Source organism: Neofelis nebulosa, chromosome 4 (genome assembly GCF_028018385.1).
Source record: "Neofelis nebulosa isolate mNeoNeb1 chromosome 4, mNeoNeb1.pri, whole genome shotgun sequence".
Lineage (NCBI taxonomy): Eukaryota > Metazoa > Chordata > Mammalia > Carnivora > Felidae > Neofelis > Neofelis nebulosa.
The window spans coordinates 148881769-148907770 of record NC_080785.1 but is presented as its reverse complement, the minus strand read 5'-3'; the positions used below and the strand labels follow the sequence as shown (position 1 = coordinate 148907770).

General features: G+C 39.2%; 1 protein-coding gene and 1 long non-coding RNA gene across 50 annotated transcripts in view; one reads left to right on the top strand and one right to left on the bottom strand.

Annotated features, from left to right (window-relative positions):
• The window catches only part of LOC131510059 (uncharacterized), a 60702-nt gene extending 50744 nt beyond the window's left edge, over positions 1-9958 (top strand). For all 3 annotated transcript variants that reach the window (XR_009260882.1, XR_009260884.1, XR_009260883.1), the window contains 2 exons: positions 8960-9053; positions 9842-9958. This is a non-coding gene — a long non-coding RNA (uncharacterized LOC131510059). The remainder of the gene's footprint in view (positions 1-8959; positions 9054-9841) is intronic.
• The window catches only part of PBRM1 (polybromo 1), a 119153-nt gene that overhangs the window by 65993 nt on the left and 27158 nt on the right, over positions 1-26002 (bottom strand). For 20 of the 47 annotated variants that reach the window (XM_058726616.1, XM_058726608.1, XM_058726607.1 and 17 more), the window contains 10 exons: positions 25722-25838; positions 21875-21943; positions 17998-18096; positions 15420-15505; positions 14291-14386; positions 13574-13662; positions 9775-9988; positions 5727-5868; positions 4518-4615; positions 2338-2382 (listed from right to left, as the gene is read on the bottom strand). In XM_058726616.1, the coding sequence (XP_058582599.1) occupies positions 2338-2382; positions 4518-4615; positions 5727-5868; positions 9775-9988; positions 13574-13662; positions 14291-14386; positions 15420-15505; positions 17998-18096; positions 21875-21943; positions 25722-25838 (1055 nt within the window). Of the gene's footprint in view, positions 1-2337; positions 2383-3293; positions 3440-4517; positions 4616-5726; positions 5869-9774; positions 9989-13573; positions 13663-14290; positions 14387-15419; positions 15506-17997; positions 18097-21874; positions 21944-25721; positions 25839-26002 lie in introns of all 47 variants that reach the window. The other 27 variants (XM_058726626.1, XM_058726615.1, XM_058726631.1 and 24 more) reach the window with 6 other exon arrangements.

Below are 26002 nucleotides of genomic sequence, written 5' to 3'. Positions count from 1 at the left end.
AATGGGTGCTTTTTCTAATTTGCACAATGATTAGAAGCTAGAAAAGGCTCTGTTCTGAATCTGATTTTCCAGGGCTACCACTACCACATCCTCCTGACTCCCAACCAGTCTCAAACACTGTAATCACTGTCACTTTTTGCTTCTCTTAGTTTATCACCAAGTTTTAGAGGGCCTCCACAGCCCTTCTGGGTCTGATCTTGCCTTTCAATTTTTCATGCCACAGTGTTAGTCCTCACCCTCACACTCTGAGGCTGACCACTTTCTCAAATGTCCTTAACAATTACTCTTCCTCTGAAGCTGTTATTTTTTATATGTATTCATATTTGCATGTAAACACAAAATTCCCATTTATAGTTACAGTTAACACTTCTTCCATGTGCCAGGGACTGTGCTAATGAGCACTACATGTGCAACCTCATTCAATCCTCAAACTCTAAGAACCGGGGGTACACTTACAATCCCAACTTTGCCGATGGAAAACTGGAGGATTAGAGAAATCAAGCAAATACCTAACGTCATAAAGTGACCAATAAGAACTGAGACCAGGCTGCTTTTATGATGTTGCTCCCAGGGCACCTGGGTGGTCAGTTGGTTAGGCGACCGACTTCGGCTCAGGTCACGATCTTGCAGTCTGTGAGTTTGAGCCCCGTGTCAGGCTCTGTGCTGACAGCTCAGAGCCTGGAGCCTGCTTCAGATTCTGTGTCTCCCTCTCTTTCTCCCCCTCCCCCCTGCTCACACTCTATGTCTGTCTCTCAATAATAAATAAATGTTAAAACAAACAAAGAAAAATGTATGATGTTGCTCCCTTTCCTAAAAGTCAGCACTTACCAAGAGCCTCTCTACCCTCATAGGCGTCCAGGTCTACCAGCATTTAACAACCTGGTCCTAGAGTTTCAGCAGTGTCTGCTGTTAAGCTAAGTAAACCCAAAGGTTCTCTCCTTTACAAGGCTCACTACATTCACTGCATCTTAAGCCTTTAAGGAATAAAACCTTTTAATAAGTAAAACCTTTTAATAAATAATAAACCTTTTCCAATGAGTTTCCCAGACTACACACTGGACTAAACACAAAATGAAACCTACTGGGTCTTAATGTCATAGGAACTACTCCCAGGAAATAATCAGAGTTACAATCAGAGTACTAACTGCATCTAGGTCCAGTTCTAAGGGCTTCAAACACATTAACCACTCAGGTCCTCACAACAATCTTATGTAGGTATAGTTACCAGTTCCCTTTTCAGATGAGGAAATTGAGGCGAGGTTCAGATCACAAAGCTAATTAGAATAACTAGGATTTGAACTTGGGCAGTTAAGTTCTAGAGCTCGGGAGTATGATACTACTCCATGATGTCCCACGTTTCTATTTCTACTACTACCCAGAGCTAGTGGCATACACTATGAACGATACAAAAGAAATACAACCCGTGGTCTTTTCCTTAAATTTGTGACCTAAGAAACCTTTTCTTAAGCACGATAGGGAAATCATATTTCCTAGAGCTACCTGGGCAATCATGCATGTAGTTCTATAGTACTACACAACAGTGTACCTTGTGCAATTATTTTCTTACATTGCTTCCACATAATTTCATTTGTTTTCAACCTGCCTCTTCTGGCCAGTAAGTTCCCGGCAGGTAGAGATGATGCCTAACCATTTTCCTTTATGGCCTGTAAGAGCAGAGTCTGGTGTTCTTAATAGCAATTGACACTCCATGAATGCCAGAAGGCTAAGGTAAAAATAAAAGCACCACACAATGATCACTGAGACTATAACATGGCAACTTGCAGGCTGTTTTCAAAATCATAAGTGACATGCAAAAGAATGGATGCTATCAAAGAAACAAAACATGGGCAAGATCAGAGACTGAGGAGATGTATTCATGCTCGAGAAGCACTAACCCAACGCACAGGCGCCAACACAGGCTGACATCACTTGGAATGTCAACATTGATTTTGATCCTTCCACCACCCCTCAATCTGTAAAAGACATCCTGAAAGGGAATCAGCATCCGCCAGCCTCTGGACCCTGGCGATGCCACCGTATTCCTGGCCTCAGCCTTCTGCTGCACAAGCACAACCACAACGACTGGTGAGGGGGCTTGCTGCCCCTGGCAAAGCTGGCAACAAATTAAGGCTTCTGAACTACCTAGGCTAACTAATTCTGAATTGATTTTACCAACTATACTTCCAAACAATACTGCTTTCTTTATTCATAAAATAAACTGGCTCCCAAATAAAAACTGTCATTTCACATGCTTAAGTCTTCACTTTTCACCTTCTGACCATGCTACAGAAGTTATACTTTTAAAAATATGTTTATGCATAAAAAAGGACTGCACACCTGGAGAGCCTCCTGAGACCCAACATCTCACTGTCAAGAGTGTTCCTGGGAAAGCAGAAACAAACATTACATGTGAAGAGAAACAAAACAAGCAACATCGGAGGATCATGTATAAACCAAATAAGGTTGCGAAAAAAGAAGATTCTTCAATCCAAAGGATAAAAGATATTAAGAATACTTGGAACATTTTAACCTGGAAGACAGCAGGTAGATTTTTGGGCAAAGGGATGGGGGAGAAGAATGCACTCCCAGAATGAAGAAAACATACATTAATTGTTTTCATACTCTGCGATATTAAAAAAAATAAGGCAAAGATCAAGTCATACACAATATTCAGGAGTCATCAAGTCGAATGGTACTTGGAAAACCTGGCCCTGACTTCTGTGGACAAGCTGAACTTATTAACCTATTAGGCAGCTATGTTTGCCTGAATTCTGGAAAAAGTCTATTTCTCATCAGCAAAACCTCTTAACATAACTAGCTACCTTCTAAAGGCTCATTATGTTTCTTCCTTTGCCACACAGTTCAGAGTATAGGACTTGCTTCTCTCAACTTCTTACTGGCTGCTCATGCCTAGATTTCAAAACCAGGTATGTTCTTTTACTGCCTGAGCTTTGATTTATGTTTGCTCTTCTCTTGTGTTTTTCACCTCATTATTCAAAACACTTCCTAGGAAACCTGCTCATGGAGACTTTTTGTCTGAAGTGGGATTTTTATGATTTCAACAACATAATTCTTAGTTTTGTTTTTAATGGGAGGTTTTAGAGTAATAACTTTTTTTTGATGTACTTGGGTTGTCCCACAAACTACAAGTGACAGAGAGAGATAGGTACTTTTAAGTTTCTGGCCTGGGCTAAGGCTTCTTCGGAACTGCTTTTTTAACACTCAACTAGTTTAAGATCTCTCTTTTCATTCAGTGTTGGCACTAATTGTACCATCACTTTTGCCTCCATTACCTTCTTTTGCCTTAGAAGTTTTTATCTTTGATGGGTGACTGATCTGGAAAACACAGGTGATGCTGTAGTAGAGTTATATAATTATACTCAAAGATGTTCTTGATTTGATGTCTCTGATCTGGTTTCACATTTTTCCTCCGTTGTCCCTGGTATAACAAGGAATTAAGAACTTGGAAGGATGAAATTCATAGGCCAGCAATGGAGGAGACTCACATCTCAGGGCACACCAATCAATTTAATTCCCATGGCATAGCACAGCAGTTATTTTCAAAGCTAAAACATTTTTCCCAAATGCTATTTCTAAGAGGAAAAGACAGGACAGGTTCTCTTTTGAAAACCACTTCTTTAATCCTCTGATCTTAGTGGATCTATTAGTGCATGAACAGAACAGTGTCAACAGTTACTAGTAACTTCTTTATTCAACTTTGAACCTGTCCCCGCTATTAGTGATTAGCTTATTTCTTGTTTAAGGTGTCCTCCCTGGAGTGACTGCTGCTACAGAGATGGTGAAACAGTTAAGGCTGAGGGAGAATATGGTGTTTCACAAAGATCAAGCCAGAGAAACTCTGTGTGGGAGGCATAGATAGAAGAGATGTTCTTGTATGACTTTTTATGGAGTCCAGCTTCAGAATCTCACAGTGAGGTGCCCTTCCATACAACCCGTGAGAGAAAGGAAGGGTTAGGGAAGTTCAGAGAGAGATTAGAAAGAGGAGAAAAGCAAACATCTAGCTTAGCATTTTATGATCTACAAGAAGTTATGACTTGGTAGTTTACAATCTGACATCCTTAAAATGGCAAATAAAGATCAGATTCATAAGGAAAAACAAGGATGTAAGAGTATCAATGACTTACTTCACTGCAGTGATAGTACTGAATGTTTTGCAATTCACTATGTAGAAATTACCTAAATCACATTTAAGTGGCACTCTTGAAATGCCACATTAAATAAAATAACCTGGACAGCAAAAAGAGGAACACATTCTTCCAAGCTACGTAAGTAGTCACCATTTTTCATCTTGATCATCTAACACCCGTACGGTACTTGCACCAACAAAAGTGCTAATCACACAATTTACAAATGAATTCTAACAGAAGATGTGTTATTAGATAATTAAAGCTTATAAGAAAATTCATACCTGATCACTTAAAAACACATTTTTCTGCATTTCTCAAAAACAAAATAATAGAAACGGAGGTGTCTCCAGCTGTGAGAAGAGTGTGTACCTTTTTCTTTTGGCGCTACCAGCGTCAGAGGTGGCCGAAGAGATCATGCTGTCTCCATCCTCAATGTCGTCCCTCCTGGCAAGCTCCTTTTTCTTTGCCTGAAACAGAGCAGATCCCAGGAGTCAAGCTCTTGCTGAACACTCCTAGAATATATGATTATTAATGAGCTAGACATAGCAGATTCTTTTAGAAAAACACAACCGCATGGAGGATGCACAAAATTAGAGTCCGTAAAGATTTTCAATAACCCAATCAACAAAAGCCTGCTTGACAGAAAAGTAGGTTAAAAAAACAGATCCAGAGGGTTGAGGAATCAACAATAGCTAAAATGCAAGACTACAAAGGGCACAGACATTAAAAGCACTGAAGCAAGTTGTAGGGGCATCCGGCCCCAGGGGTCATTTTAAGTAAAGCCAATTCAAAGACGGTCTCTGGTACCCTTAACTTCTTAAGCAATGGTGTGGCTAAGAAGAAAGTTTAATGTGAGAGGTGAAAGAAGGTCTACTTTTCAACACATGCATTTTTAAAGACCTTCTGCAAAACAGCTGAAAGTCCAACCACCGCACTTAGAGAAGATATACAGAGTACTGAAAGAAAATACTTGAAATCCACAGCACTGATGCTAGTATTGACTATACAAAATGAAGATTCTATAGGTGGTCTAAAATTGCTTTCGTTGCTTCCTTGCTCTGAGATTCTCTTTCCAGAAAGAGTCTACCCAAAACCAACGGACACACTTTGTATTTCGTATCTATGCCTTTATCTTTCAAGACCCATAAGGGACCCATGACTCCAGATGCCCATCAGAAAGGATCTGATAAATTCATGGACACTGTACAATGATGAATTAGCTCTAAGGTGTCCTTTCTCCTAGGACTAATCCTACCTTAGCAAAGTCTAGGACAAAAGAAATAAAATCTAAATAACAGAATATTGTCTGTGATTGGAAGGAAACTTCCTGAGGACTGTAAAATTACTCCCCAGGCACAAATCCCTGCTCCTTCCACTCACAAAGGCAACTAAGTCTAAACTATTCTTTTACTCTACATGGTTCTGACAACTCTAAAAAAGTACCCAGCAGGACTTGTGGCTGAAATAAATGATGTGTCATTGCTGGGAGAAATCACACCTCTTAAAAGCGCAGCCTCGTACTTTGTGAAATCACCTCAGTCACACACGCTGCAGCCAAGCAAACCCAAGGCATCATACCTGCATGACTTGCTGCAATCTTAGGACCCGCTTGTAGATGGCTGAGTTGGGAACATTATAGCGCTTGGCATTTTCAAACATTAAATTCAGATCACACTCCAAATGATCTAAAGTTTCATATTCTTGGTTCTTGAGCTTTGTTCTGTGAAAGACAAACACATAGCTACACTTTGCCTTTACGAAAACGATGGAACATCCTTACTGAAAGTCTTAACAAGCAGTGACTGGCCTCTTCACTGGTGACGCTGATTAGAGGCCTGGTAGGGGCACTTTCAATACAGGAAGCAAAAGCACCATTGTTTTTTTTTTTGTTTTTTTTTTTTTTTTTTAATTTTTTTTTCAACGTTTTTTATTTATTTTTGGGACAGAGAGACACAGAGCATGAACGGGGGAGGGGCAGAGAGAAAGGGAGACACAGATTTGGAAACAGGCTCCAGGCTCCAAGCTGTCAGCACAGAGCCCGATGCGGGGCTCGAACTCACAGACCGCGAGATCGTGACCTGGCTGAAGTCGGCCGCTTAACCGACTGCGCCACCCAGGCGCCCCCAAAAGCACCATTGTAGTTAACACAACAGTCTACCTGAAAATCCAGAAGAATGAAACACTAGAAGAAGTAATAAGAGGAACTAGGTGTTAAGGTGGTCAATTACAAAGCACATATACTAGCAAAAATCCTAATGGAAAACCCATAGTGGCTAATATTCAAACCCCAAGAAGAGAAAAAAAAAAATCAAGGAGGTTTTAAGCTACCTTAATGAAGAACCATGGTGATCTAGCCACTTCTGAAAATAAAAGTCCGTTCCCATTCATAAGGGTGAAAGAAAAGAGAAAGTACTGGCAACACCATGAAAGAGCAACTCAGGGGATACATGTATGTACAACGAAGATATCTTAAGATGGTAAATGAGACGCACACACGTCAGAGTCCATTCACCACCACCCTTCCAATACAAACATTTGTAACTCATTATGATGGCTTAAAATTGACATTTTTACTTACTTTACTTAAAAGTCTTAAGAATTCTTTTTTTTTTTTTTTTTTACTTTTTTAACATTTAGTTATTTTTGAGAGAGAGAGCATGCAAGCAGGGGAGGGGCAGAGTGAGAGGGAGACACAGAATCTGAAGCAGGCTCCAGGTTCCGAGCTGTCAGCACAGAGCCCAACGCGGGGCTTGAATTCACAAGCTATGACACATCATGACTGGAGTCAAAGTCGCTCAACCGAGCCACCCAGGCACCCCAAAAGCCTTAAGAATTCTGATATGTCTCTCAGACACTATGGCTATTGCTAATACCAACTCTCATAAAGTCCCTTATACATTTTATATGAAGTTAAGAGTCAGTTTGCCCTAACTATATGCACTTAGGATAGACTTTGATATCTTCTGATGGAAGCACCCACAAACTATGTGCAGATTCCATGTGGGCTTAAAAAGACACGAGTGTTAGAGGACATCTCTGGGATGAAGCAAACAACAACGATGCAGAAACTCAGTTCTCAGTACCAGCTTATGTAGCTAGCACCCAGAATTTAAATTACAGCCTCAGACATCATTATTCAGGCCAACTCCCGGGGTAATGTGCTGAGTATTCTCAATACCCACAAAGAACAGACATGGAACTCAAACTTGTAAGTGACAATCTACAGTAAATCTTCAGATATTCATCAGACTGATGTTAATCAAGCATAGTAGGGATGGGATGGGCCGAATGGGGAATAAAAGACGGGGCTGACAAGCCTCAGCACAGTGATAGGTGGCATATGGAGCCACACTGTCTAGTTCCTGACCACTCTTTCATTTCTGTTGCTTTTGATGACACTCAACTATCATACTTCTGCCAACAAATCTTCCTAGGACTAGGCTATATAATAGAGTAGCCACTAGCCACGTGTAGCTATTTAAATCAAAATAAAATTTAAAATCTAGTTCCTTAGTTGCACCTGCCACGTATCAAGTGCTCCACAGTCACGTGTGACTAGTGGTTGCCATAATGGACAGGGCAGAGAAAACAGCATTTCCACCATCACAGAAAGTTCTAGTCAGCAGTACTGCTGTCAATTTCCCTGTCGCTCCTATGGAGAGACAACGGAAGGTGGTCCAGCTCCTGTCAGGCACCACTGGCTTGTGGGTCCTTAGAAAGGAGGTAGATGAGTCACCCTAAAAGCTGACCCTGCAGAATTCTACTGTGCTCCCAGCTAGTTCTCAGCCACTTCTCCATTCCTCACACTCCCCTACCTGTGTGCCAGACAACTGTCAAAAAGTAAATTTAAAAAGGGGGAAGGCGCAGAATTATTGACTTAACAAAGCAAGGTTTAGACTAGAAAATTTTAACCAGAAGAAGGTTGTAGGCAGGTGACTGAGTTGGCTTGAAATATGTCTTCTTTTGAATTAATTAATTAGACTGAACAACAACAACAAAGACTGAGGGAGAAAAGAAACTAAGGACAAAAATTGCTGAGTTAAAAGAGAACCTCTCAACATCTAGAAGACTGTCACTACCTTTTCCAACATAAAGAGTATAAAAGACAATTTCCAAATGATTTTCTTCATGAATGGCAGCTTTAATTTCAATATTATTTTAAGAGGGCAAAATAAACTGATTTTCTATTATCCTACCTGTGTACAAAACCTCCAAAGTTTGGATTAAGTAAAAACACCATAAATTTTACTGATCAAATGATGAACATGGAAATTACAAATGCAAAACCATGAAACACCTGTTGCTAGCCAAACTTATTTTCTAGGATCCAGCAAGTATAAGAATTTTAATTTCTATTATTTGGAAAGTGAGTTACCTGCCCTGGTAAATATCAGCTTAGTGTGATTTTACCCAATTATTTTTGTGTTGTTACCTCTATTTAGGTATACTATAAAACCTAACCCACACTGTGAGAGTTACAATATTACTTATTTCCTATTATTTTTAATAATGTGGTGGTTTCAGGGGCGCCTGGGTGGCGCAGTCGGTTAAGCGTCCGACTTCAGCCAGGTCACGATCTCGCGGTCCGGGAGTTCGAGCCCCGCGTCAGGCTCTGGGCTGATGGCTCGGAGCCTGGAGCCTGTTTCCGATTCTGTGTCTCCCTCTCTCTCTGCCCCTCCCCCGTTCATGCTCTGTCTCTCTCTGTTCCAAAAATAAAAAAAAATAAATAAATAAAAAAAATAATGTGGTGGTTTCAGTATTCTGTCTGGCTGATTTCCCAATGATTATTTATTTGTTTGTTTATTTAAAAGTAGTCTCCATGCCCAATGTGGGGCTAGAACTCACAACCCTGAGATCAAGAGTTACCATGCTCTACCAACTGAGCCAGCCAGTCATCCCTCAATGGTAATTTTCTTTTTTTTTAAAGTTTATTTATTTTTGAGAGAGTGAGAGAGACAGAGAGAATGCACACAAGCAGGGGAGGGGCAGAGAGAGAGGAAGAGAGAGGATCCCAAGCAGGCTCTGCACTATCAGCACAGAGCCCCACAAGGGGCCTGAACCCACAAACTGTGAGATCATGACCTGAGCCAAAATCAAGAGTTGGATGCTTAACCAACTGAGCCACCTAGGCTCTTCTGATTATTTTACCATTTTCTATACAGAAAAGGGATACCAAGATGGGCCATCTTTCAGGTATTGTTTCAAATAATGAATTCTCTAAGAGCTAACTATACTTATTCTGGGGGCTCAACTGTAGATACAAAATTTAAATACAGTTAAACTGTTATAATTAAAATATCACTGAGAGGTATAAGCAGAAAGATTTTTGTGTTTTGCTCAGTTGTAAGAAAATGGACAGTTAAATTCTGAGCTACATGACTTTTGAGTTGCCTAGCTGGAATAACTTTGGTTCACTTGCCTTGACTCTATTGTAGTACAAAGAATACCATTTGAATGTAATCAAATTTATTTCTCACCCTTCACATAGGAGTAATATTCAAGCATACTCTAGACATGCAAACATTTTTACCTTTAATATCCTTATTCATTTTAGGAAGGAGATAGATATGCAGGGCTCAACCATAAGAAAATGGATTTCTACGGAATAATGTAGAAGACATCTTACCTGATCTGTTGTAGGGATATGGGCATTTTAATTTGCTGATAATAATCAGGGTATTTTTTCTTTGAAGGCAAATGAAAAAAAGGTTCAGCTATAAGCTGCCCTTGGTTATTCCGACAGCTCCTAACTGTGTCATAAAGCTGATAAAAAGGATTTGAAACATCCATAAATGAAGTAATGCTCTCTGCTTCCGACTCTCCTTCTTCATAACGTGCAGCTAAATAAAAGACAAAAAAGGTATTTATTTATAAGGGGAAGAGAGAACCATCCTTTAAAGCTTCTAACCACCTTCCAGTTTAAGCTTATGTATGTTTGAGAATACTTACATTAAAAGAATAGCTTCCAGCCCTCATTAAAGATGTTGTTAGTAATGCTTAATTGCATGTGTAGAGAAATGTTACACAGAAACAGAATAAAATGTTACATAGAATATGTTATACTGTTTTTTAAAAGTTACAAAATAGTTTCTTTAAAAAAAAATTTTTTTAATGTTTATTTATTTTGGAGAATGAGAGAGATAGAGCATGAGTGGGGGAGAGTCGGAAAGAGAGGGAGACACAGAGTCCGAAGCAGGCTCCAGGCTCTGAGCTGTCAGCACAGAGCCCAACGCGGGGCCCGAACTCACAAACGGTGAGATCATGACCTGAGCCGAAGTCAGACGCCCAAATGACTGAGCCACGCAGGTGCCCCAAAATAGTTTCTCTTTTTTAAATGTGACTCCTTTAGAGACTCCTTGCTGTATGTGTCTGGCCAAGAAAAGCAGCAACCAGCCATAAACAGATCTCAGAACTAAAGCAACAGCATGCAGTTTATGGTCATAGAAATGTATACTGATGTTAGGTTGATATTGGTAGATCTGGTTTTGCTTTAACTCTGTGTGATTTTGCCCCACTGATCTATAGCATCCCTTAAGAATGAGGTCTTCCCTTACTGAGGGAAGTTTCAGACAGAAGCTTATCATAAAAACACCAAAACAAACAACATATAGTCATTTTTATAGAAAAACAAAATATATTCTTCATTTCCCTAAATTCTATAACAGCATATAAGGACCATAATTTAAGTTTTCCTTAATCAAAATCACTACTGTTCCCAGGTAAGAATGACAATCATTTATTAATTAAGTACTTAGTTACAGTGTTAAGAGATGGGTACACTACCAGTCTCAGGTGATTTGAGAGAGGATCTGGATCTAGTCATGGAGACAGAAGCAAAGAGAGGATCTGAAACTAGTTTTTTCTGACCCTACTACTGCTGACTTTCTCTGTAGAGAGCTTGCACATAGGTAGTTGATTTATATACCTAGATATGTTTTGTTGCTACTTCAACCCTATCTTTAAAAAATTACATTTTTTGGGGCGCCTGGGTGGCTCAGTCGGTTGAGTGTCCGACTTCAGCTCAGGTCATGATCTCATAGTCGGTGAGTTCGAGCCCCGTGTCGGGCTCTGTGTGGACAGCTCAGAGCCTGGAGCCTACTTCAGATTCTGTGTCTCCCTTTCTCTGCCCCAAACCCACTCGCATTCTGTCTCCGTCTCTCTCAAAAATAAACGTTAAGAAAAAAAAATTACATTTTCTTTTTGTGGCTGATTCCAGAAATTAAATAAATTTTTAGATAATGATCTTATATCTAGCACCTTATTATTCTTATTAATTCCAATAATTTATCTGTATAGTCTTTTCAGTAGAAAACTCAAAAAACAATTTTTCAACTGCAATCTTTATAAATCCTTCTTCTTTTCTGATTCTTACTCCTTCATTGTTGTCTGGCCTCTGATCAAAAGAGGTAACGACATTCTTACTTACAGTAAAGGGAATGCTGTAAGTATTTCCCTTGTGCTCTTTTTACCTTTTCTAATACTGAAGTGACCTAGCATTCCTGGAGCAAAACCAACTGTGTCATCATGCATTATCTTTTACAAATACTGCTAGATACAGTGTGTTTCTTTTTGTTTAGTTTGAATATCTAGGTTCTATCAGATTTAAAAAATAAACTGGAGAGCTCCTTTTTGGAGCTCCTTTTCTATTCTTTGCAGGAGTTTGTATATAATTCTGGTCCTTGAATGTCTGGCCTGGTGTTTTTATGGGAAAAGATTTATAATAATTTTTTTAATGCTGATACAACTAATGAGCCTTTTTCTTCTTGAACCAGTTTTAGGTTTGTTTGTTTACTTATTTATTTATTTAATTTATGGGGGAGCGCACGTGGGGGAGGGGTAGAGAGATGGGCACAGAGGATCTGAGGCGGATTCCACATTGACACACTGACAGCAGTGAGCCTGATGTGGGGCTCGAGCTCATGAACTGCGAGACCGTGACCTGTGCCGAAGTCGGACGCTCAACTGACTGAAACACCCAGGTGCCCCAGGTATTTATCACTTTCTAGGAGTTTGCCCATTTCATCTAAATGTTCAAATTTGTTTGCATAAAGCAGTTCATACATTCTTTCTAATCTGTATGCTCCCTGTTTCCCCTAGTATTTTTTTATTTGTTCCTTCAGTTTCTTTCTTGATATTCTCACCACAGATTTGCCTATTTTATTAACAGTTGTAACAGAAAAACTTTGACTTCACTGATCTTCTCTACTATAGGTTTCTTTTCAAACAAATTCGTTTCTGCTCTTAGCTTTCTTACCTTTTTTTCTATGTCTCTGCTTTTATTCTCTTATTATTTACTTATGTTGGGTGCTTAGTTCATTGACTTTCAGTTGCTTTTCTAAACAGAAGCAATCAGCCCTGTAAGTTTCCCTCCAAAATAGCCCTTTAGTGTATCCCTACTGTTTTGACATATATTATGTTCATTCTTGCTATTGTTCAATTTCAGGTAATTAAATTTCTATTATAATTTTTCTTTTTAAAAAAGAGAAACCCAAACATTTGGAAATTTTTCTCTTTCCTAAGTGTTTGGTTTTTTAAATTTTAATCTTTTCAATGGGGCGCCTGGGTGGCGCAGTCGGTTAAGCGTCCGACTTCAGCCAGGTCACGATCTCACGGTCCGTGAGTTCGAGCCCCGCGTCAGGCTCTGGGCTGATGGCTCGGAGCCTGGAGCCTGTTTCCGATTCTGTGTCTCCCTCTCTCTCTGCCCCTCCCCCGTTCATGCTCTGTCTCTCTCTGTCCCAAAAAGAAATAAAAAACGTTGAAAAAAAAAAAAAAAAAAAACTTAAAAAAAAAAAAAAATTTTAATCTTTTCAAGATTGGGTGCTTATGATAGGTGCATTATGGTCAGAAATTTGGTCTGTAAAATACCGAACTTTCAAATTGGTTGAAATTTGTTTCATGGCTAAGTACATGGGCAATTTTTATGACTGTTCTATGTGAATCTGAGAAGAACATGTATTCTCTAACTGCAGAACATTTGCCTGTTTATATTGATCTTGTTGTCTTAGGCTGCTCTGGTTGTAATTTATGTCTGTCTTCAATCAGAAGTTCCTGCCAAAAAGAAACTATAGCTTACTAAAAATGTAAGGCAGTGGCCTGGAAATCTAAGATGGCGTGAATGTCTCTCTCGGGGTTTCCTGATGGCATCACTAGTACTCACTATTTATCATTTATAGGCTTGAAACCGGGATGTGCTAAGGCTAGCAAACGAACTGTTTGGCAAAAGTATTTACTTATTAGATACAAGCTATAACACAAAATAAACAAGCTTTTGATAAGTTTGCCAACCAAAGAGTGGAATCAAAATGCAACAAAATAGCATGTACTCCAAAACTGACAAACTCCCAGACAGACCAAAGTTACTGTAACTTTCCTTCACCAGAAGGATCAGCTGAGAAGGCATTAACTTGTCAAGACCTAACACCTACCAGCTAAAGCATCCTCCTCACTTTCTGAGCCATACTGAAGTGCCATGGTAATTGCTGACAAACGACCCCCTTGGACTGTTCTTTTATTTCTACAAAGAAAAACAAGCAATCAGAAGACAGGAAAAAAATGTTATAATAATTTGGTTACTTTACAGGAAATAGGAACTATTAACAAAGCATTCACATAAAAAAAAAAAAAAAGAATTTCTATTCAACTGTGTGCTCAATTTATCTTTATACTTTTTATATTCCCCATAATTAATCTAATCCAAGAAGACCAATTTTTTTCTCTCAGAGTGGTAGAAAGCCTAAAGCAGGCTACTTGCAATTGTGTTACTTAAATGTAGCACTACTCTTTATTTTATGAAAAATACAGATTCATTCATAATTACTGGTTAATTCTCTTCTAAGATGCTCATATTCTACAGTGAAAAGAAATCTTACTTTTGATACCAAATCTTTTAGTATTTTACCACACATTTATTTTATTGTAAATATTAAATATTACCAGACAAACAACTTATGCTTATGCATTTTTCAGAGGTGAGATCAGGCCAACTATAGCACTTAACTTTTAAAAAGGCATTTGATAACAATTCTCATAATAACCCAATTATACCCAAAAGAAGTATTTCAAGATAGCCATCAGGCAAACACTAATATGCCTCGCCTCAAAAACATGGTCAGTTCTCAGATTAAACACACTCACTCTCTCACCGGTAATACTTGCTAGTGGGATTTCTCTCTTCACTAAGGCTGCCTTTACTGTGTGAAGGACCTGTCAGCCTGGCTGTGGCCAAATTTGATGGAGTCCTATCACAGATAAGATAAAAAAACCTTAGGAAATTGACGGCTGAAATCAGAATGCTGGGTAGACAAAAAGGAAACAAGCGTTTTTTGGTTTGTTTCTAAATAGAAATGTTCAAGTATTTCTGAGCCTCCACAGCAGGCTTTGCTCCAAAGCCTGAAGACTGCAGAAGAGAATGGACCAGGGCTGGTCCTAGAGAGCTCAAGGTCCCTGCAGTAACAGAGGATCTGGTAATGAAACAAATGTCAGGGTCAGGAGAAAGCTTTGAAAGCAGCCACTCCAGCTTCCATTTCCAGTAGGAAGAAATGGAATCCAAGAAATAAGACTTGTTCAAAGTCCTGAAAGAGCCAGGATGATACTTTAGATCTCCTGACACCTGGCTATATGCTCTCGCTGCTGATATAAATATATACTATTATGTGTTACATACAAATACCATATTACACATGCACTTATCACATATAATGTGTTATATACATGTTATATATAGTATATATAAAAACAAATATATACATATATAGCAATAAAAGTAGATAGTGATGTTAAGCCTCAAAAATTGTTTCTTTTTATTATTTATTTATTTATTTTTAAAGAAGAACTTTTTTTTTTTTTTTTTTTTTTTTTTAACGTTTATTTATTTTTGAGACAGAGAGAGAGACAGAGCATGAACGGGGGAGGGTCAGAGAGAGGGAGACACAGAATCCGAAACAGGCTCCAGGCTCTGAGCTGTCAGCACAGAGCCCGACGCGGGGCTTGAACTCACGGACTGTGAGATCATGACCTGAGCCGAAGTCGGCCGCTCAACTGACTGAGCCACCCAGGCGCCCCCAAAATTGTTTCTTTTTAAATAAAGCCTTTCAGCTGCAACGAAGGGGCTGGGTAAGAGTTAATCTCTCTTCTCTTCAGAATTACATTACTAACTGTAAACATAATCTTCGAATGCAACATACATTTTGTTTTACACTGCACTGATCCCACTAGCTAGAAAATTTGGCAAATAACAAAGGCACAAGGATTTTAAACATTTTTAAAACATACCTCATTCGAAGGCTTGACTTAGCCATTTCATGATGTTCAATTTCTGCCTTTTTCATATAAAATATTTTTTTTATAGAATTTGCATCCTGTCAACATAAAATTATTTGGTTTAGAAAAAAAGGACAGTTTAAAATGCCATCAATCATGCACTGGACACTTTCTACGGCACTCTTCCATTTGGAGTAGACTTCCATTTAATGCCCATAAAGCTGCATCCTCTAACCTTTCCATAACTTTCAAAAACACAGTCATAATTCTATAGAAGTTAAAAAGCCTCCTACCTCTTTCACAATTAGTCAAGTAATGCACAAAAATCTAACAGTGAACAAGGAAAAATGAGTGAAAATGAACAACTCTACCTATGTCCACTGACCTAAAAATTGGTATACTTCTAAGATTAAAGATTACACACACAAATTTAGGATGAATGTACTTACTGAAATCAATAGCATACAATAGATCAAATCTAGTTTCCCTTTTCTCTAAAATTTATTTTAGGGAAAATAATCAGACCAAAAAGTACAATCTTAACTGCATCAACAAACTATTGGTACTGTACTATTGAAGTGTCCAATTAAGGACTAAAAATTTAAGAACTTTATTGTTCGTTTCTCTGATTTTTCACTTGAAGTTTCTTAAAAGATGAAAGTTTACTAAAAGATGAAAGATAAATGAACTACCAAAAGCAACTATATATGAATCAGTATTCTGGAAGTCAATGATTTTATTCTCAAAAGGTTTTCTGAGAATCCTTTGCTAAATTCCCAATGACATATGATTAATTCAAGGCATTTCTAAAGCAACTGTGTTATAGGACTACAAAATTTCTAGGAAAGACTCACATCACAAAGCAGTGAAGTAGTCATTTTACATTGTGTATTATACTATAGAAGTCGCTTTCTATATTTATGAGGTTTAAAAGGAGACATTAAATCAATGTTTAAAGTGGCTCAAAAATGAACCTTACCTCTGGCATAAAGAGACATATAAATGAATGGAAGAGTACTGAGCTTCCAGAAATAAACCCATGCACTGATAGTCAACCACTAGCCGACACAACTCAATGGGGAAAGAACAGTCTTTTCAATATAAGGTGGTGGGACAAATGAGTATCTCATGGAGAAGAATCAATGTAGATCCCCTACCTCACACCTACCTCAGGTATACACAAATTAATTCAAAATGGATACATTTAGATCTAAGAGCTGAATCTATAAAGTTCCTAGAAGAGAACAAAGGTGTAAATCTTTGTGGCTTTGGATTAAGTAATATATGACACTGAAAATTATGAGCAACCAACAGAAAAACAAACTGCACTAAATAACATTAAAAACTCTGTGTCAAAGGACACTATCATGAAGGTGAAAACAATCCACAGAATGGGAGAAAATATTTGTAAATCATATATCTACTCTAATGTCCAGACTATGTAAAGAAATCTAACAATTCAACAATAAAAAGACAAGTAACCCAATAAAAAAATGGGCTAAGGATCTGAACAGAAATTTTTTCAAAGAAGATATATGAATGGCTGATATGCACATAAAAAGATGTTCAACATCACTAATCATCAGGGAAATGCTAATCAAAACACAATGAGATACTACTTCACACCCAGGAGCATGGCTATCATAAAAACAAAAACAAAAACAAAAATGGCAAGGAAATGTTAGTGAGAAGGTGGAGAAATTTCAACTGCACATTGCTAGTGGGAATGTAAAATGGTGTATCTACTTTGGAAAACAATGTGGTGGTTCCTCAAAAAGTTAAATATAAAGTTAACCATGTGAACCGACAATTCCATTCCTAGGTATGTACCTAAGGAAAATGAAGATATTATGTCTACATAAAAGCTTACACAGCATTATTTATAATAGCCAAAACGTGGAAATAACCAAATGTCTAACAAATGACAAGCGGGTAAACAATAAGCGGTATATAAATGTAACAGACGAGAACAAAGTACTGACACCTACTGCAGCATGAGCTCCGTGAGAGCACCGTAAAAGCACTGCGCTCAGGGCAAGAGGCCAGACACACAGGACCACATGCTGTATGACTCCACTGATATGAAATGTCCAGAACAGGCAAGCAAATTCACAGAGACAGAGAGTGGATTGAGCTCCTAGGGCTGAGAGACGGGGGGCGGGGGAGGAATGGAGTGACTGCTACCCGATTGTAGTGATGGCTGCACAACTCTGTGAACACACTAAAAACTATTAAATTAACCTGGAGTGAAATGTATGGTATGTGAATTTTAACTCAATAAAGTCATTATATAAAAAATGTTGGCTCGGGTGCCTGGGTGGCTCAGTCAATTAAGTGTCCGACTTTGGCTCAGGTCATGATCTCATGGTTCATGAGTTCAAGTCCCTCATCGGACTCTGTGCTGACAGCTCAGAGCCTGGAGCCTGCTTCAGATTCTGTGTCTCCCTCTTTCTCTGCCCCCCACCCCCCACACTCTGTCTTTCTCTCTCAAAATAAATAAACATTAAAAAATTAAAAAGAAAAACAAAAAACTGTTGGCTCTACATTAAGGTATCACTCTTACCAATGAAAACAACAACAAAACACTAACCTTGAATACTTGAGAACCAGGCTCATTATAAGTTTTGGCATTTTTTGCTAGGAGATCTATATCTTTGGCCATTGCATGAATGCTCTTGTAGCTTCCATTCTAGAGTAAACAACAAAATACAACAGTTCCTCTTATTGAGAGTTAATCGGTATGACCTTTTAAAAAAAAGAACTCCACATATTTTTATTATTATTATTTTTTAATGTTTATTTATTTTTGAGAGCAAGAGAGACAGAGCATGAGTGGAAGAGGGGCAGAGAGAGAGGGAGATATAGAATCCGAAGCAGGCTCCAGGCTCGGAGCTGTCAGCACAGAGCTTGATGCGGGGCTCAAACTCACAGACTGCGAGATCATGACCTGAGCCAAAGTTGGCCACTTAACCGACTGAGCCACCCAGGCGCCCCCTAACTCCATACATTTTTAAATTGTCACCATATTCAAAGACTTCATTGGAAAATACACGTGAACAATATATAAAGTCATTCTCTCTTTTATAAACTATTACAATAGTCCATTTACACACAAGTTTTTGAGATAGATAACAAAACTAGAGCTATGTTAAGAATCATAAAAACATAACTTCTAAAAGATCAAATAAGACAAAAGTCATTTAATTTAGCAAACATGTAGTGCTTACTATGTGTTAAGCACTGTTCTAAGTGCTTTATGAATACTAATCCATTAAGGTAGACTTGAGAGTGTGAAGTAAAACTCCTCTAGTTGTACAGACTACTTCAGATGAAATAGCCTAGCACAGAGGTTAACATTTTGTGAGTACCTACTATGCACTAGGCTCCATGTTAGAGCTGTTACATCTTAAAGCTCACTCAGGTCCAAATAACCCAGGGAAACTTAGAACTGCCTTCAATTTACAAAGAAAAGGAAGAAGGGAGACAATCTAGGCTAAAGGTACACATGACTAATGAGAAAGACACAGAAATGAACAAACACATTCTAGAAAGACTGAGAAAACCAAATTAAGTAGAGTGGAAGGTTAGGGAGGGCAGAACCACAGCACAGGCTGCAAAGGTGAGGATAAATAAGGCAGAATCCAGGCAGCCAAAGGAGAGTAGCTGGTTATTTGCCATGTGAGAATACCCAACATCTGAGCATCCTCTTTTTTTTTTTTTTTTTTTTTTTTAAGATTTTATTTTTAAGTTATCTCTACACCCAACATGGGGCTCAAACTCACAACCCCAAGATCAAGAGTCACACGCTCTACTGAAGGAGCTGGCCAGGAGCCCCTGAGCACCCTACCCTCTTTAATTGGAGAAAATCCCAGCATAGGTGGTAGGGAGGGACCTGTCCTACACAACAGTGGGTAGAAGTAAGCAGATGGTAGCACTGCCAGCAGCCTGGCACCCAGGCAAGGGGAGATCACTCATGCTTGAGTCTTGAGGGACTAGAGTGAGGGCAAAGGAATAGAGAAAATGAATTCCTAACCCCCATGAAGGGCACGTAAAGCAGAGTGGAGCAGCGAGCAACCAGGGCCCACAGTGGTGAATGACATTAGGAACAGCGATGGCACCACAAAGACACTGTGCGTTGACCTCAGCTGTACCACAATGTCCCTGAGTTCCTCCCACTTCTCTAAGGCTACTTCTCCTGCCTACCTTCCTAACAATTCCATGAGCTACCCAGTATCCTTTCAATGGATACCACTTCTACTGGAGTTATTCAGAGTTGGTTACTATTGCACCAGTACAAGAAACTGGGACTCGCTGCAAAAGGCACTAGAAAACAAGTGACAAGGCTCTGGGCTGTGGAATCAAAAAGAAAAGAAAGAGGAAGGAAGCTAGGGTCAGGAAGCAACATGCAGAAAGGACTAGAGAGTCTTTCATCAGAGAGGTAAGAAAGACCATTACAGTAATTTGGACATAAATGGATGAGATCTTGATTAGGGTGATGGCAAAAGGAGGTGCTTCTATGGGGTTTCTAGAAGGAAGAACAGACAAGATAAGAAGTGAGGTCTTGGAGAGAAGACTGGGGCTAGGGCAGGGGTTTCCAAAGATCTGATTTGAACTTCAGGATTATAAAAACATCGTCCCAGGGGCGCCTGGGTGGCGCAGTCGGTTAAGCGTCCAACTTCAGCCAGGTCACGATCTCGCGGTCCGTGAGTTCGAGCCCCGCGTCAGGCTCTGGGCTGATGGCTCAGAGCCTGGAGCCTGTTTCCGATTCTGTGTCTCCCTCTCTCTCTGCCCCTCCCCTGTTCATGCTCTGTCTCTCTCTGTCCCAAAAATAAAAAATTAAAAAAAAAAAAAACAAAACATCGTCCCCCCCAGATAGACATTAGGAACCGCAGAAATTTAGGTTCCAGGAGACTAAGTCATTACCAGCAGCAGCTAGGGAGCTGCCTTAAAAACCAGGTGATACATTAGGGAATCTGTATTTTAACATTCTGTGAAAATGTATTACAATACCAGTAATTACTACACTGTTATTCTTTACTGCTCTCCTAGAACTTGATTTAAAAAAAATTTTTTTTAATGTTTATTTATTTTTGAGAGAGAGCACGTGAGCGAGAGAGCCCAGCAGGGGAGGATCAGAGAAAGAGGGAGACACAGAATCCGAAGCAGGCTCCAGGCTCCGAGCTGTCAGCCCAGAGCCCAACGTGGGGCTAGAACTCCCAAACTGTGAGATCATGACCTAAGCTGAAGTCGGATGCTTAACCAACTGAGCCACCTAAGCACCCCAAACTCTCCTAGAACTTTAAAGCCAATGAAGTTTCTCCCTTCTGGCAAACCACTTGCTTTCAGTCTCCTTTCTCAACGAGACTATGCAACACATTAAAATTTCCTTTTTGTTTTATCTACCAGGAGCCCCAAACCTTCCTTACTCTGGGAGGATCAGTAACTCACACAGTCCAAGGCCACATCCCATAGGTGCTCTGTGAGATGCTTCACATGCATGATCATTGCCCCCTCCAACTCTGCAAAGTGGGAACACTACACTCAGTGCACAACAGAGGAAAGCAGGAAAGTCGCCTGACCGAAGCAACACAGCCAGTAAGGAACAGAGCTAGGAAATTAACCCACATCAGCACAACTCTAAAGACCAGATTTTTTGTAAAATTTAGCTCCTTCTCCCTACACTTTCCTTAACCTCTGATCATCAAGTTTTAAATTTCAGTCACTGATTCACTCAATAAATATCTATGGAGAGGTAGGAATAGTGCAGGGGTTAAGAGCACAGACTCTGGAGGCAGAATGTCTGGATTCAAATCCTAACCCTTCTCCTTACTAGCTGATGACTTACGCAAGTGACTTATCACCTCTGTGCTTCAGTTTTTTCATCTGTGAAACAGGAATAATAATAGAGTCCACCTCACGGAGTGGCTATAAAAATTAATCAGCTAATGCATATAAAGCACTTAGAACAGAGCAGACACCTACCAATGCCAGGTGAGTGTTCTGCTGCTATTGCTGGAGATACAGGGAGGAAGGCACTCGAAGAGAATGAAGTCTGTTTTCACTAACCTTACACTCTAAAATATGTTGCAGGTAACTTATTCTGAGATATCCTAAAACTATTTGGAAGCAGGTAAGAATAAACAACAAAGCTTTAATGCCAATGTATCTTTCACAACCAGAAACGTCTATGCCCAATGCTTTTTAATTACTGTCCTAATTATTGTCTTTTTAAAATATTGTCCTATTGTTACCATGCCAATGAAAATTCTGCTTTCCTCCCTATAGAAAAAATGCTAAAGAGACACCATGCTGCCTTTTCCAAAGCTATAATCAACTAATCCATTTACATTATATGCTAAAAATCCTTTACAGAGACATCTGCTTCTCCATTTTCTAAAAGCCTCTAAAAGAGACCACAAGCCAATCTTCCCTAAACTACATATAGTTACATATGGTAATCTGCATACCTGTATCCTCTGGGCAATGGTCTTGAGATCTATAGGCTCCTTAATTATTGCATAATAATCTGGATATTGCTGGAAGACAAAAACCCAGGCAGGCTAAATAAATGAGAAGTATCCAACTAATAAGAAAACAAAGAAGTGCACTGACAACGTATTGATCAACTGAACAGCTCTGTGAGGTGCAAGGTTACTGACAAAGCTGTACAGCATACTGTTATGTTTGAAGCAGACAGAATTTGATTTTAACCAGCTTCATGAAATACACAAGAGTATGCTGTAGGAGTTTATAGTTAGCATTTGGTAATTATCATTATCCAACTAACACACCATAATTTAATGTTTTAAAAAATTCTAAATTCACAGAATCACACAGTTTTAAATTTAAGGTTCTAACGTATCTATTCCTGGCAATGAAGTAGAGGAATGTTTCTGAATGTTCTCATAAACTCTTAAAACTGCAATCTAAATCACATAATATTATCCTATTTCATATAAAATTGTTAATGGTCTACAAGACATAAGGGTGCATGCTTGTTAGCTTCAGGTTTAAAGCTTTCACTTATTTTGGCCAAATTAATTTTCTACAAAATAAAACACATTTTAAGTAAAACTACATTAAAGAAACAGTAAAATCATAAGCACATTCTGCTTTCTCAGCAAAGACTACGTCAACACAAGAAGTTAAGCGTGTTAGAGGAATGTCCCTGAAGCATCTCATAAAGCCCACAGTGTGTTCACTGCCTTGAGCCTTTCCTACATCTTTAGTTCCTTAGAGGAAACAACTGAAGTTGACCAAAAGTCAAAAGTTGGTAGGTGAGAGAGGTGTCAGGGAAGGTGAGGCTGTGCTCTCCATGCTCTTCTGACCTGTTCAAATCCTTGCAGCCCGTACAATAACAAAAAGCCAAGAGGTTACAGCCTTCACTCAGTTGCTGGGCTGAGGGCATGATCTCAGGGATGCTTCCTCTCATCTGAGTCCTCAGCGTATCCCTTCTTTTTTAACCCCTACTGTGTGTGTGTGGGGGGGGGGGGGCGGGAGGGGTTGTTTTGGGGTTTTTTTTGGCTTGATCCAACCCCTTTTCTGCCCCCCTCTTAACCAATACTACTTCTGAGAAACAGTTCAGAAGACAAATTATGACAAGGCCACCCAGGCTGGGATAGCATGTAATCCCGGCTGTTGGGCCCACAATAGTCAGAATCTCCTCTCCCACTTAGCCAGTCCAGCCTAGGAAGGGCTCATAAAGGAAAGGTAAACACTGCTCCACCCTCCCAGCCTCAGTCCTTACTGTCTTTGAAACTGTCACTCTCTGAGGGGCCAATGGGAACCTGCTTTTTCCAACCAACTCCTGCTGCATGGTGTCCCTGGAAGCCGTCCCGGAATGGGGGAACAGAATATCAATGTTTTAGTGCTCCAAGTCACCTTTGGTGGCTTGACCACTAGTGATGATCTCCTGCTACTCAGGAGTAGATCTTGAGTAAAGGCTATACTCTTTTCTCATAGTTTTATTGTGATTAAAGATACAAAAGATTTACCATTTAACCTTCTAAGTGTGTGGTTCGGTGGCATTAAGTACATTCACATTATTGTGCAATCATCGCCATCGTCCACCTCCCAAACTTTTCATCTTCCCAAACTGAAACTCCATACCCACTGAACAGCAGCTCCCCTCTTTCCCTTCCTGTCAGCCCCTAGAAACCACAATTCTACTTTCTCTCTCTATGAATTTGACTACTCCGAATACTTCCTACAAGAGGAGTCATGCAATATTGGTCCTTTTGTGACTCTCTTCTTTCACTTACTATAATGTGTTCCGGGTTCATTCTTACTGTAGTGTGTGTCAGAATTTCATTCTTTCTTAAACGCTGAATAACGCTCCATTGTGTGTATATGCCACATTTCATTTATCTATTCATCTGTCGAAGGACATATGGTTTGCTCCCATGTTTCAGCTACTGTGAATAATGCTGCTATGAACATGACTGTACAAATACCTCTTTGAGATCTTGCTTTCAGTTCCTTTGGGTATGCACCCAAAGTGGAATTGTGGGATCATGCGGTAATTCTATGTTTAATTATTTGAGAAATCATCATACTGTTTTCTTTTTTTTTTTTAATTTAAAACATTTGAAAAAAAAATTTAAACATATGACCAATATCATCATTATGTTTTTGTAATCAGATCCACACTTAGGATAGATAGCAGTAGTCATATATGCTTTCTTTCTTTCTTTTTTTTTAACTTTTTTTTTAAAGTCTATACCCAACATGGGGTTTGAACACATAACCCTGAGATCAAGAATCACATGTTCTACCAACTGAGCCACCCAACTGCCTCTAGGCTTTATTTCTATGTGAGAACTGTCTTACAACTAGTCAAGACACACCTTTAAATAACCAGTCTTGTCGGTGACTGATGGGGAAAGCTGCAAGCCACTTATCAGTCAATAAGCACTTCTTACACACCTAGGACATGCTGGGTTCCAGCTACATGGCAGGGACACAAAAGAAAATATGATATAATCTTTGTTTTTCAATTCAAGAACCAGGGAAGAAGGTAGATAAATAGTAAATGATCACAAAGGAGTTATGTGCTACAGTGGAGTACCTCTGAAAGTATATTCTTGTCTAGAAATACAAGAATGCTGAGGCCATGGAAATTTTTGTAGTTCCACAGCTAAAGTGGAACTTTAGCTATGTTCATTGCCTTTTAGGTATGAAGCCACAACAGGCCCTCCCACTTTTAAAGGGTCTCACTAGTCTAGAAAGTTCCTCCTCTTTGGGGTAGAAGAGTACTAGTCAGTCTCTCTCTTCTCCATCACCAGGAAATCCAGAGAAATAAAAGAGGAAGAACTCATTTAGCTTCCTCTCATTCTGTCCCTGAGCAAAGAGAATGTTTCGTCTCTGTTATAAATAAAAGGTTTAGTTTAGGTACTTACTTTGTTATTTAAGAATTACCAATCTTGGAAACAACCCAAATGTCAATTGACAGATGAACGGATAAACAAAATGTGGTATATGCATACGGTAATATATTATTTAATGTTTATTTTAGAGAGAGAGAGAGACAGTGACAGAGAGTAGAGGAGGGACAGAGAGAGGGAGACACAGAACCCAAAGCAGGCTCCAGGCTCTGAGCTGTCAGCACAAAGCCTGACACAGGGCTCGAACCCACGAACTGCGAGATCGTGACCTGGGCTGAAGTGGGACACGTAACCGACTGAGCAACCTAGGCACCCCCAGTGGAGTATTATTTAGCCTTAAAAAGGAAGGAAATTCTTCATGGATTCCATGAATGAACACTGGGAAGGAAATTCCATGGATGAACCCTGGAATACATAATGCTAAATGAAATAAGCCAGATATAAAAGGAGAGATATTGTGTGAGACCTCTTATTATCAGGTACTTAGAGTGGTCAAATTCATAGAGAGAGAACAGAGAATGGTAGTTGCCAGGGCTGGGGGATGGGAGGACATGGGGAATTACTATTGAATGGATACGGAATTTCAGTTAAGGCAATAGACGTACAATATGAATGTACTTGACATCACTGAACCACACACTTAAAGAGGTTAAATGGTAAATCATGTGTATTTCATGACCATGAAAAACAAAAAACAAACAGTAAGAATTACCAATCAAAAACAAATATTTTAAAAAAACTACAACCTTTAGGCAAGTAAAATTATAGAACATGTCTTATGTGGTTGCTATTGAGGCCACAAGAAGGATCTCTCAGCAGCCTCCAATGCCTTCCGTTAACTTACCTTATTTGCTAAGAACTAAGTACAAAACCAAAAACAAAACAAAAATAAAAACACTTTGATTCCCCTGTCTTTAATTACATCACTTACCACTTTAGAAGGCAGTTTCTGAAAAAGCTCACTAATGAGACGTCCTGATGGATTTGTGGCTACAACTATGGCTTCAAGAAGCTGCTCCAGGATCTCCTTCAAGTAACTTGGAGAAGACTGGGAGGAGGGGGTTAGCAGGAAGGAGAGAAAGGAGAAAGACTGTGAGAAAAATCCAAAAATAAATGCCAATATTAAACAGCTTCTAAATTTTAAAGCTAATTGAAAAAAGCAACTTCTAAACAGTACTTATTTTAAATGTAAGTTTCAAGAATACCACAAAA